General features: G+C 37.8%; 1 protein-coding gene across 1 annotated transcript; it reads right to left on the bottom strand.

Moving 5' to 3' along the window:
* Positions 1 to 5,561: 5,561 nt before the first annotated feature.
* LOC112140060 lies at positions 5,562 to 8,866 on the bottom strand. Its single transcript, XM_024262970.2, has 5 exons — positions 8,746 to 8,866; positions 7,278 to 7,737; positions 6,676 to 6,744; positions 6,224 to 6,370; positions 5,562 to 5,885 (listed from the first exon to the last, which is right to left on the bottom strand). Exons 2-5 carry the CDS (start codon positions 7,734 to 7,736, stop codon positions 5,673 to 5,675), a joined length of 888 nt encoding a protein of 295 aa, XP_024118738.1. The 5' UTR covers position 7,737; positions 8,746 to 8,866; the 3' UTR covers positions 5,562 to 5,672.
* Positions 8,867 to 12,813: the final 3,947 nt, after the last annotated feature.

The following is a 12,813-nucleotide window of genomic DNA, read 5'->3' on the forward strand; positions in this document are numbered from 1 at the left end:
AGGTCGGGCTAAAGTATTCCAAACGGCATGTTTACATGACACAATTTTACTATGTTTAGGCGTTTATTCTGATTACTTGTGGCCAAGTAAACTGAGCTAGTGTCTCAGAGCACACGTCTTCAGAGCCCCTGCTCTGCATATTTGACCCATTTCTTTGTCTAACTTACATATAGTCGTACAGACGTCGCGTGCATTTCTGTTGTGAACCAGTGTAGCATTGGCTTCAGCTACTAAAGGTGTGCAAAAGTTTGGATGTTGATTGTTTTTGTGAGAAAAATGTAGACACGCAGACAAAGCTGACTCTAGGATAACGTTATGAAATGTACATCACCCATAAGCAGCGGCAAGCGAAGCCTCAAAGATCAAGGCATCTTACTTCTGGGTAGGAAAAAAAAAACTCACAAGCTTAACTCAAAAAACTTGTTCTTTCATGTGCCAAATGTAATATGTGATCTTATATATGGATATAGTTTACTTTGAAAGATGTAAGAACATCATGATATTATAGACCCTTTAATGCAGGGGTGTCAAACTCAAGGCCTCGAGCGCCGACGTCCTGCTGGTTTTCCAGCTAGCCTGCCTTATCTGCTGCTGATTACCTGGATCAGGTGTGTTTAGCCAATTAGGAGGTTCAAAGGCAGGTTGGTTGGAAAACATGTAGGGACACTGGCCCTTGAGGCCTGGAGTTCGACAATGCTCTGAAAATCAAATTCTGGTTGATGGTGAAATTAAAATAAATCCAGTCATTTAAGAGTGCAGTACAATTTTCCGTCAAACATGTCCAGTGTGTCTCTACTTACGTACTAAAGCAGCAGACTCAGCAAGAAACCACCTGAAACCAGAGCATAAAACAGGAGTTATTTTATTGCAATATCATACACAGCCCAGATGTGTCTTAAAATCTTTTAATTTTTCAACAACAAGAAATGTGCCTTGTAATCTGATGTTCCTTATGTATGGATTGTGGCCATCCAACTGGTTTTTCGTGGTAAAAGGCTCTAAAAAAAACTGTACAAATGTTTTAGCATGACTTTTATGAAGCTGAATTGCTATTTTAATTTAAAATACAATATACATTTTATTTTTCTTCAACCATGAAAGCCACAATGGAGGAGCGAAAGAGCCACAGGTTGCAGACCCCTGATCTAGTGTTAAAATCATCTGATACGTTAATATTTACAAGTCCAGATTTATACATCCAGTGTGGCTCCACAGTACCACTCCACTATAATATTTCTAATAGTAATTATCAACATCTGTCCGTGGACATCAGATGAAAAATAGTCACTGGGTTAATTAAATATCTATTGTCCCAGAGAAATTATTAAAATTGACATAAAAGTTAACTTTTAATGGCAACAATAACACACTAAACCACCAATTTAGTTTAAATATTGTTCACTTTTTCATCAGTGTTACACTATTTTCCAGAAAGAGTCACAAAATGCGCACATTTCCTTCATTTAGCACCTATCATTTTCATAATTATTATCAAGCGACGTGAGAGTCCAAACTATCCAACACATGCACCGCAATCCAGGCGATCTGCGCAGCGTCAGGTCTGCCTGCATTATTTCAAACAAACTTATGCTAGCGGACTGGCAATTATTGATGGCATCATCGAATGGAAGTGACACCCAAATTCTGAGACACTATTTTCCCCGTAACTCTCTGTTTGGAGAGCTAAATATATTGGGGAGGGAAGAATTTGCATTGGGCCATATTCTAGATTCCATCTTTTTACATTTATGCAGTTTTAACGTGTACTTACCTATCTGCTGGATTCTGCAAGTTCAAACTCTCCTGAAGTTATTTTATTTTGGACATGTACTCTAAGACACAGGTGTCAAAGTCCAGGCCAAAAGGGCCAGTATCCTGCATGTTTTGTAAATTCCATCTGCCATTGAAGCTCCTTATTGTCTAATCCTGGGGTCGGCAACCCAAAATGTTGAAAGAGCCACTTTAGACCAAAAAACTAAAAAACAAATATATCTGGAGCCGCATAAATTGAAATGCCTTATATAAGTCTTACAATGAAGGCAACACATGGAGAATGTGTCTATAAAGCATCCCGCTATCAATGTGACGTCATAGATTACAACGACATCATGAACGTCCGTGATTAAATGTTCATTTCTCCTGTTGCGTGTCCACGCGTCATGTAAGCCTCAAGCTTGGTTTCATGACAAGTTAGAGGGGAATTGCAGCGACAAACTAGCTGGCAAAAGCTGAATAGCCTCATAATGAACATACAAGCTTTTATTTTGAAATCCCTCAATGACACAAGAAAAGGGGGTCGTCATCAGTCTTTCCCCCTTATTCTCACTCCAGGAGCAGGAATAATTCAAACATAACAGGACAAAATCATAAATGCCAAGAAATGTACAACAGTCAGACAACAAAACACAATTCCTTGCGCTGCCAGACCGACAGCAAGCCCAGCGTGTCTGAGACCATCACTACAATATGAATGAATTACAGTTCGTTTCATTGCTTTGATGACATTAAAGAAATGCAATAAAGAAATACGATTTTTGATGTCATTTTATTTTGAGGATTTGAAAAAACCACAAGAATGGAACATGCATGTAACGTGCACCTTTAAGGTGCTTCCACACTGGCCGCGTCAATCAAGCGTACACTTTCAATGAAGAGTCAATATAAACGCGCGCATACCTGAATTCCTACCCTCCAAGTCTGGAGCGCGCGTGAGTTTTTAAGTCAGACATTTAAAAGGACAGAGTTGTGAAAACAAAAGTCTTCAGAAAGATTTGGGGGATTTTCAACACTTTTACTTTAGGTTCTCCCTGTTGTAGATGCAGATGAGCGCTAATGAACAGTAAAAATACAATAGAAGGAGAATCTCCTCCCCGCCACGCACCGCACGCGGCCGGTGTGTGAGACCTGCACATCGGCCGCGTGCGGTGCATCAAGAACGCGGGTTTATGAACGCACGCTCAGCAGGTGATATCCACACCGGAGCAGCGCGGTCACGCACGCAGTGGCGGGGAGGAGATTCTTCTTCTACTGTTGGTTAGCGCTCATCTCATCTTGGTGTCATATTAGCCTGACCGGACACAAACCGTAATGATTCATTTCTCCTTCGTGATCACGTTTGGCACTTCAGACTCCGCCTACAAGCAGCTCCTTTTCATTGAGAGTGTGCGCTTGATTGTGCGCTGACTCAGCCGGTGGGGAAGCACCTACACTCATCTCACAACAACTGGAAAATGTAAAGGATGTTTGTGTCATGTTTGTCCTCCTACAGAAACCGTATTAAAACAACAAATATATTTCCCTCCAACATTTTTTTTTTCATTTTTCATTTTCAAACATTTTTGAAAAAGCGCCAGTGAGCCACTAGACAGTGCTTAAAGAGCCGCATGCGGCTCCGGAGCTGCAGATTGCCAACCCCTGGGCTAATCATTCCTGGTCCAGGTAATAAAGAGCAAAGAAGGCAGGTTTCTGAAAAACTTGAAGAACATCAGCCCTTATACGCTTGGAGTTTGACACCATTACTCTATGAAAACATTCTGCAATGACTGCATCACACGGAGTAATGAATAAAGAATCTTACTGTGCCTCGCTGTTTTCATAAAATTGATTATGTAAAAAAAAAACTTCTATTGAGGGATAAAAAAAAAAGTTACTTTTATTCTTGGACTCATTCTTTAAACCAAAGTTTCAAGTTTGAGCTTTCATCAACTCAAAACTACAAACTATGTCACTTACAAGAAATAAACTCATTGTAATTAAGATATAATGTAAACAAATACAAAAACATTGTAAAATACAACTGTTAAACAAGTTTAATTTAGATCTTTATTTACTTGTTTATTTTTTTCAGAAAACTGTCATTACTTACCAGATTCAAGCCAAGGGCAATTCCCGTCACTCTACAAAAAAAAAAAAAGAAAGAAAAAGAAGCATTATATCACGATGTCAAATTACTAATTATCACTACTAGTACTACTAATTATCAGAAGAACTTCAGTTGAATTTCAGTTATTCTCTGTAGTTTTTAAATATCCAATATTTTAGAAATTAATTGATAATTAAAACTGCCAATTGGCGAAAACCTAATAAATAGGACTAGTACAATAGTAAATAAAAAAATAAATTCTACTTTCAATAATTCAAAATCAATTAAATGTATAAATTGTTGAGGTCCCATTATGTCTACCACTACATATTAAAATTAATCTCCCTTTGCAATTATTGTTGTTATTATAAATAAACAAAATTATTCCTCTCAGTCCAGGTCATTCCAATGATCCACACTTCCTTGGAAGTATAATTGGGTATAAAATGCAATATATGAATGATTTAAACAGTGCTATAAAAGGACTAAATATTCTAATGCAAATAAATCACAGCTTCATTTTACTTTTGTTGTACTTATGTGGTTATTATATTAAACATGTGTCAAAGTAATTTTTCATAAAATTATTGGACAAAAAAATGTCAAATCATATAAATTAATTTTCCAGGTGTGTCTTTTTCTGTTTGTTCATATTGTTTTTTTTTGTTTGTTTGTTTTTTGTTGTTGTTTATATTATGTTAATCTATTACAAAAAGCTAATGTAATGATGGGGCAAATGACCCATGGGATCCCACTGCTGTCATTTCCCACATATGTGTCTCCATGTGTAAAGAGACAAATCTTGGTACCACTTTGCATTACATTACATTTTCATAGTGGTCTACCATTCATTACAACGTTAATGCTGTGTAAGCAGTAGACGAAAACTAGCTTGTTTTAGCTAACACCCGTCAAAAAGGAGTCTACCATTTGTAAATATACGATGTAAAAATTGGGATATTTCAACTCAAAGTTAAATATACGATGTTGTCTAAACCGTTGTATCTCTTAATTTTGTTTTTGTAAAACAAACTTCACAATACATCTTCATAAATTCGCAGTTTAAAATGCGCTTATCGTAAAACCAACTTACCGCGCGGAGATTCCAGGAAAAGTAAGTGCGTAGCTTCTGTCGGCGCTTAAGAGAGTTATGATGCGTTCACGTGCGCTCAGAAAAGACCCATTTCCTATAACTTCACATAAATCATTCGTTAATCATTAACTATGTTCTATGGTCTAAATATGAAATAATTAAATTATCTTAATTTAATTATTATACATCTACAAAGCTATTCACCCCAATGTCGGCTCTCAAAATACTGTAGCAGATAGAGTTTAGCTGTTTTTGCTCCTAAACATTTGACATTCCGGAACTTATTGAACGTGCCATTTAGAAACGTAAACTCAAAAGAAAAGCCTGTTTCCCACAATGCATTGTTTTGTAGTTTACAAAACAAGTGACAAACGTGACAAAAACCAGTAATAGATTTTTTGTAAAACAGTTTAATTTGAAACTGAATACACAAAATAAATCTGTGTAAAAAAAAAATAATGTATTGTTTTATATATAATAATAAGAATAATTTATAATATATACTGTATAATACAATAATTTATATATATAAAGATATATTTTAAAATATATCTGTATATATATAAAAATTATGATTATATTATATATTGATATATAATAATTTATTACATTAAGAACTAATTTACTATTTACAAAAACACAACTTACAACAAGTTAACTTTTATGAAACAATAAATTAACTAAAACATTTAATCTAAAAGGAGAGCAAATTAATTTTTAATTAGATAATTTAATTTCCTTGACATGTCTCCCCTCTACAACTAAATTTACAACGAGGTTTCCCTCATCCAGTTGGTCCTGGAAGGGACTCCACATGTCTTTGGACACTTCCAAAATGCGGCCGTCCTGCAGAAGCAGCTCCACAACATCTTGGCAGCTCTCCTCCGTCACACCAACGATGGTTACTCCACTGTCTGAGGCCGAAGATTTCTGTGGAGTAAAGGCAAACATACTAGGAATTCAGCCAGCCAGCAAGCCAGACTGACTGACTGACTGACTGACTGACTGACTGACTGACTGACTGACTGACTGGTTGGTCCCCAAAGGGCAATTTAGATAATTTTGAAGAACTTTTACATTTTTGGATAGTTACTCACAAACCACAAATATCTCACATATTTCCTGAACCTACATATAACTGTGAGGACATTGATGCTCTAGTTAAATAGCAGGAAAAATTCTGAAAAACAACAGAATTACAAATCACAACTTACATTGTCCACTTTATGGTACAACGGCCCTTATGTTATCATAACATGTATATTTACCGTCAGCTTGGTGTGCTTTGTGGATGTGAGATGTCTGCCACCCATCGATGATTCCGCTTTCATGTGGGAAACGGTGATCATGTCTCCAAGGGAAAAATCAGCTACAGCAACCTCCCTCCACAGGCAGACCCTCATTGTGAACTCATCCTATTTGAAGATAACAGAACACAATATTTCAATTTGAAAAAAATGACCAAATAAACAACAGTTTCAATAACAAAGTTTTTTCTGAATTCAATTCAATTCAATTTTATTTTGATAGTCCAATATAACAAAAAATGCCTCATTGGATTGCATGTCAGTATTTTACAGATACCCAAAGTTAGTCATAACATATAAAAACATACTAAACAGACTAAATAAAACTGTTATCCCTGCCCTTAGACCCTCCCTCCCAGTAAGGAAAAACTCCTAAAAAAAAACAAAACAACCTAAAACATTCTTAAGATTACCTGCTTAATCCGGATGTTTCTCACCGGGACATGTTGTCTCCCAGACAGGACTTTGCTTACAGGCAAGCACTGAAATAAACCAGTTGAAGTCAATTGGTAAAAATGAAAACAAAAAAACAGGCTGCAGCAATAGTACAAAACTGCATTAAAAATAATTCTCCATATCAATGATTAGATTTTTTTTATTCAATGTGATGCTGCAATGAGTAGAAACCTATATTTAATAGTATATTGTGAAATACTGACATACAGCATGAAAAGGTTAGTCACTAAAGCCTCATTTCCACTGACGTGTTTAGAATGGAGCAGGCATTCCTGCTGAGGCATTTTTCAGAAGGGCATCATAATAACCCATGGGGTTGTGTATACGAACCACAGTGGACCATACAACTCAGTGGAAACGAGGCTTAAATTTCCTAGGAGAATATTATTTCAGAAAAAAAAAATTACAGCATCAATTGAGAATGTTTGTGAACATGTATAATAACTTTGAAAAGTTGTGATAGCAATATTATATGTTTAATCATAGAACTTTGAAGGAATCATGTGAGACTTTCCTGATAAAAAATTATCAATACAAAAAAGTAGAAAGACAAACCTACCTCCACCACCTCCCCACAAACAGTCAGGAGACCCCTCGAGTTTAGAGTCTCCCTTAAGTCCACCTCCTGGGAGGGGGGGTTGAGGGCTTCCTCAGCTTCCACCATGAGGTCAGGGCTGACAGGGATTCTGGAGGCTCGAAAAATTTTTGTCTGCCTCGTAAATTTTATGTGGTACGGAGGGGTTTCCCCAATGAGGCCATACCCCCGGATTATGTAGGAGCCCCCCTCCTGTACCTTGCCCCAAAAATCTTCAAAGAGTGTCAGTGTTGTCACAATGTGACCATCTGACACTGCAGCCACCCTGTTCGTCTTAATGGTGGCTGGTGATGCAGAACCTTCACCGAAGACCCAAGCCACCACCCTCTCCTCTTCCTTCATCATCAGTACAGTCATGTGAAGGTTGGGAGGTCTGTAGTAAGGGGTCTCCTTACGCTCCAGAAGTATAGTTGAGAGAGCCATTCTGAAAAACACAAAGTGTTACACAGAAAGACAACTTTAATTAGGTGGATCTTGATTTCCATTAGATACTAAACAGGCTTTGAACAACACAAAAACTTATTTAGTTAAAAAAAATCAATTAGATTTTAAAAATTGCAATCATTTTGAGCAATCAACAAATTACTGGATGACAATAACTGTCAGGACACTGTTTCCCACTGCAGTCAGCACATTTCAGTCATTTTGCAGCTGATCTTGCCTTGCAAAACACAACATGAGAAATATAAAAAGATATATTCAATTATTTATTATATTGTATTTTTTGTCTTTTTTCCTTTGACTGATGTTAAAAAATAATACAAAAATACATAGTAGCGCAGGTCATCCTAAGAGGAAGAGACCGAGCTTGCCTCTTTAGCTCAGGCTACTTGCCCTGCCCCTCCCCCCGCCTGTAGTAACAACTATGCCCTCTTCTGATTGGTTGATTTATTTTTGGCATACTCTTCCCCAGTTGCTGGGTCCTTGCCCTGCTCTGATTGGTTGAATTAGTTGGTAGAAGTCTGCCGCTCTCGGATCGGACGCTCTCCTCTGTCTTATCAATGAGTGTAATTTCCAATGCGCCTCTCCTGTCATCTTTGTTCGGATTTGACATTTTTTAATTTTCTAGACCAAAAACCCCCACAAAATCAAACGAAATCTGATAAAATTGTGATTCCGCATTTGACAATTAAATATTGACCGCCAGTAAGTGAGATAACATCATATGCAAATAATAGGGGGAAAAAAGATCAAAATTATATTTTATTTTACTTTAAATAGCCATAAATGTCAGTGACAACAGCATTTTGGAAAATAAAAAAAATTGAACAGCCGCGACGTTTAGATGGAGTGACGACGCTAGCCTCCAACCAATGAATTAAAAAAAACGTCATCTTGTTAACCTGATCATAGAGAAACTAAAAAAATTATTTCCCAGTAAATCCACAATATGTATATATATATTTTTTATTACAGGTCAACAAACTCCTACCTTTGATTGTTTTTTTTTCTTTTTGGTCGTCCGTGGATTTGTCTCAGAGGAGCGTCAGTGCGGGTCCGTCACAACGCCAGGAGCCAAAAGGAAGATTCCCGCCGAAGACCCCCCTATTTATAGAACTGTTCGCGCGCCCTTTAAATATGCTTTGCTAATATGTTATATGTGTTTTGTTTGAGTTGCTGCGTCACTCAGGACACAAGGAAACTACCTTACACTAAGGGCGAAGTGGGTAATCGGGGGAGTCGGGAGGATTCCCGACGGCCTCATTCATTCGTGGCCGTGGGACGCTCAGTCGCCGTCATGGATAAACTATTCACGGTAGAACATTAATTAAACTTTGTAGAAATGCTCGTCCGTTCTTTTAAGAGAAGGCAACGTCAGTTTCGGAGCTGCAATTTAACATAAACACCCCTATAAAATTCGCACAGTTGGTTGAGTCCACCAGGGTGCGCTTCTAAATGTCTAGGCTGTATGACCGGCGATTTCTGGGCATCTGTCACTGAGTTTAGAGGCTGTTCCGCGTTAACTCGAGAGGAGGAAAAAATAGGGGAATTAAAAAAATCAGTATTGTCTCAACCAAAACAAATAAAACATCACAGTGCAGGAGAACGGAGAAAGTTGCCTGCCTCTCCGTGGACCTCACAACATCTGTCTGTCTCCTGTATAGACGCATCATCTCTGACGTCACCCATTGACTTCCACAGTCCCTTAAATGAAGCCTGAATATTCAGGTCACGGCCGCAGCCATATTGGCTGGAGTTAACTCCACCTCACACGGACGATCCAAATATGGGGGAAAGGGGCGGGACCGAGTTCACCCGCTTTTCCTCCGGTTTGTTTTAGTTCACGCCCACAGCTCTGCCGTCTGCGGCTCCTCTATGCTAACGGCTAACCGCTTCAATTCTCCAGCAAAGCAGCACCGCGGTGGATTATTTACATCATGAATCTTTACAGGTGAGTACTTGGTGTTTAACACACAATCTGTAACGCTGTGGAAGTGACTTTTAGACAACAATGAAAACGTATTTTTTCGTGGTACGAGTTTAGTACGAACTGAACATTCATTGTTTGAACATGTTATTTATGTGGTCCTAAGCTATCTTATTCAATAAGAGTTATTTAGTCTTAAGTTGCTGTAGTCTTTATATACACATTAAAAATACACCACAACAGTAATATGATTGTGTAAAACATATTTTTCCTCTAGTGTTAAATCAAATTGTTGATATATGATCACATGATGCTGTGATTACACTATGAGGAGCATTTATCTTTACTTCTTAGTTAAGTTAATCATGTCAACGTCTTAAAGCTGGAGCTAATATTTAAGTGAATCCTCTAAACACAGTCACAGTGAAGCAGAATGAACTAATATCAGTCAGAATGTGATGAACATCAGGTCTGAAGAGGTTAAACAGACTGATGCTGCCTCCTCTTCTGCTGACAATCCAAACTAAATACTGTCATGTTCTTTCAAAGATAAACTAATTTTCTTAAATTATTTGGTTTAAAGATATTCACATGTATTTTGAGCATAAACAAGATGAAATATTTTATTTTGTGTGTTTAGCTCATCTTTACAGAAACAGCACATGTACAAATATTTTTGAGTGAAATCTATTTTCTTTTCCTTACAATTACAGTTTGGATTAATGGGGACATCATTTCCATTTGGCACCAGAAGGACAGTTCAACAAAACCACCACAGCGACATGAGCTCGACGAGGACCCACATCACCTGGTTCAGCTGAGGCAGACGGTGGTGGACATCTTTTATTTTTAATTCTACAAGGAAGAGCAGCTCCTGGTTCTCTCATCACTGTGGAGGACGTGAACGGGCGACGTCTGGAGTCTGGAGCTGTCATGGGGATCGGAGAGAACGTCCAGCCGCTGCACACTCTTAAACCCAGCAATAAACTTTTTTTCTCTTTCATTTCTTACTGAATTTTTTATTTTCAGTAGATAGAAATGTACTCTTTAGGATCATTTATTAGGTTCTTTAAATATAAAAACAGACAGTAGTATCATAGATGATGGTTTCTAACCATGACATGTGTAAAGAGACCCCTACTTTGAATAAAGGGAAACTAATTCTGAATTTTAATTAATAATGTTTGTGATGTTTTGAATGATTTCATCAGCTTCAAAAATAAATTTTGTACGATCTGACTTTGACCCACATTTCCTTTTGTCTTACCTATATGCTAAAACAGTGAATAAACAGAAGAGACTGGTCACTCAAACATGATTTTTATTGAATCACACACATCACCAAGAGTCATCTTCATATGTTAAAATTAGAATTTTACTGCCTTAAAATGTAAATGTTGGATTATTTTGGATTATAAATCCACTCACCAGCAGAAGCAGACCTGAAGAGGAACATAAAAGACAAACATTAGATACAATTCTCCTGGCATGTGGAACGACCGGAAGGTTAACAGACTGCAGCCAGAGAACCGCCGCAGTACAACAGAACAAAAACACTGGGTTGATATTCTAACCGAAGATCGGCTCACTGAAAACATCCTGACGCCATGAGTTCCTGATACACAGATGTGACGCAGCACCTGCTGTCAAACTCTGATCTGCTGTGAAATGCAGCCAGACAGTAGCATTTCCATTAATTCTGAAATTCCACAAATTGGAATTTCGATACTAAATTCTCCTACTGGAAACGCCACAATTTCAAAAAAACTCCCATAAAAAAAAAAGTTTTTTTTTTGGCTTAGAGGAGGTGGCATTTGGGGGATATCAAAATAGAAATTTATCCAAAAACTGTAATAGAAACACTTTTTTTGAAACAAATGCGCTTCTTAGTATAAAGTGCCTGTCCTTAAAGCAGCACAGCGGCTGCCATATATGCACAGCTTCACATGTATTTAAGCTGCGTGTCATACGGAATCGCACCTCCTCTGGAGCGCAGCCGCACTTTTCCAGCCTGCATCCTGAATGAGACGCTAAAGTCTCCTTTGAGTAGGAGCGCTATCACTGTGACAGAAACCTGAATGGATCTTGTCATGTTGTCAAAGACAAAAAATGGTCCTGCTGCTTGTTTTTCAAAGTTTTTTTTTTTACAGCTGCACAGGTTTCTCTGCATCTGAGACTCTCAATGGACTCCAGACAGAGCTGTGATGTAAATTAAATGCTCCCTTTTAGGACAAGGGTGTAGGCTACCCCAGGTCTGCAGATTCATATTACTGACTTTTAGGGAAATAAATAAATAAATTAAAAACTTGATCTTATCCATCGGCGTGTTTTTATTGACTTATTGCATGAGTGTGTTTGTGCGTTATCGAAAAATTATGACTTAATGCAAACGGTGCTTTGCGAAAGTGTGGTTTTTCAAAATTCCAACTTGGAACTGAACGTCGGTGCCCAACCCCAATCGTGATTAATGTAACAAAAACATGGATTTGTAAGGGGGGTTACAGGAGTAATCAATCTAAACACCGCGCTAAAATACGTCGGTGAGGTGTGCAGCATCTGACCATATAAATCAGTATTGCCAGATAGTGTCACATTTTTCCATCCCAAAAGTCATCAGAAAACCGCCGCACTGAGCAACTCTCAACACTTAATATTCCTATATTCCAACTCTTTTTATTATGACAAATGCACTAGGAAAATACTTCACCATCACAGTATACAATGTTGCTGTGCTGTCATTTAACTTGAATAGAACTGTGAAACACAAAATGAACTTTTGGTCCTCTCTGCTCACAATAACCTAAATATTTGTGTATTGATTTAAACATACTTAAGGATGAAAATATATTTTCAAGTATTATGAATTTAAAAAAAACAGAGCAGATGAATCCTCAGATGTCCATGTTCTCCACAGAATCTTTCTCTTTGTCTATTTTAAAAGCATCACTGATGAGTTGCTGGTAGATGAAGACCTTTGAGGAGCTGATCTGTTTCTATCAGTAATGATCTGTTTTGAAGAAGGTTCTCTCAGGTGTCTATATGTTTGTTGTCCTATGTCTATATGTTACTCGGTTCACATTGTGCAGCAGCTGTGGGCCGCTCAATGACAGACCGCACCATATCTGCACCCCC

Source organism: Oryzias melastigma, unplaced genomic scaffold (genome assembly GCF_002922805.2).
Source record: "Oryzias melastigma strain HK-1 unplaced genomic scaffold, ASM292280v2 sc00433, whole genome shotgun sequence".
In the NCBI taxonomy this organism is placed as follows: Eukaryota; Metazoa; Chordata; class Actinopteri; order Beloniformes; family Adrianichthyidae; genus Oryzias; species Oryzias melastigma.

Excerpts from the sequence above, each read along its gene's own strand:
- LOC112140060 (XM_024262970.2), bottom strand. The coding sequence starts at position 7,736 with ATGGCTCTCTCAACTATACTTCTGGAGCGTAAGGAGACCCCTTACTAC. Across the intron at positions 6,745-7,277 it reads TTTGTGGGGAGGTGGTGGAG|TGCTTGCCTGTAAGCAAAGT; the intron begins GTAGGTTTGTCT and ends GGTTTATTTCAG. Across the intron at positions 6,371-6,675 it reads GAAACATCCGGATTAAGCAG|GATGAGTTCACAATGAGGGT; the intron begins GTAATCTTAAGA and ends ATCTTCAAATAG.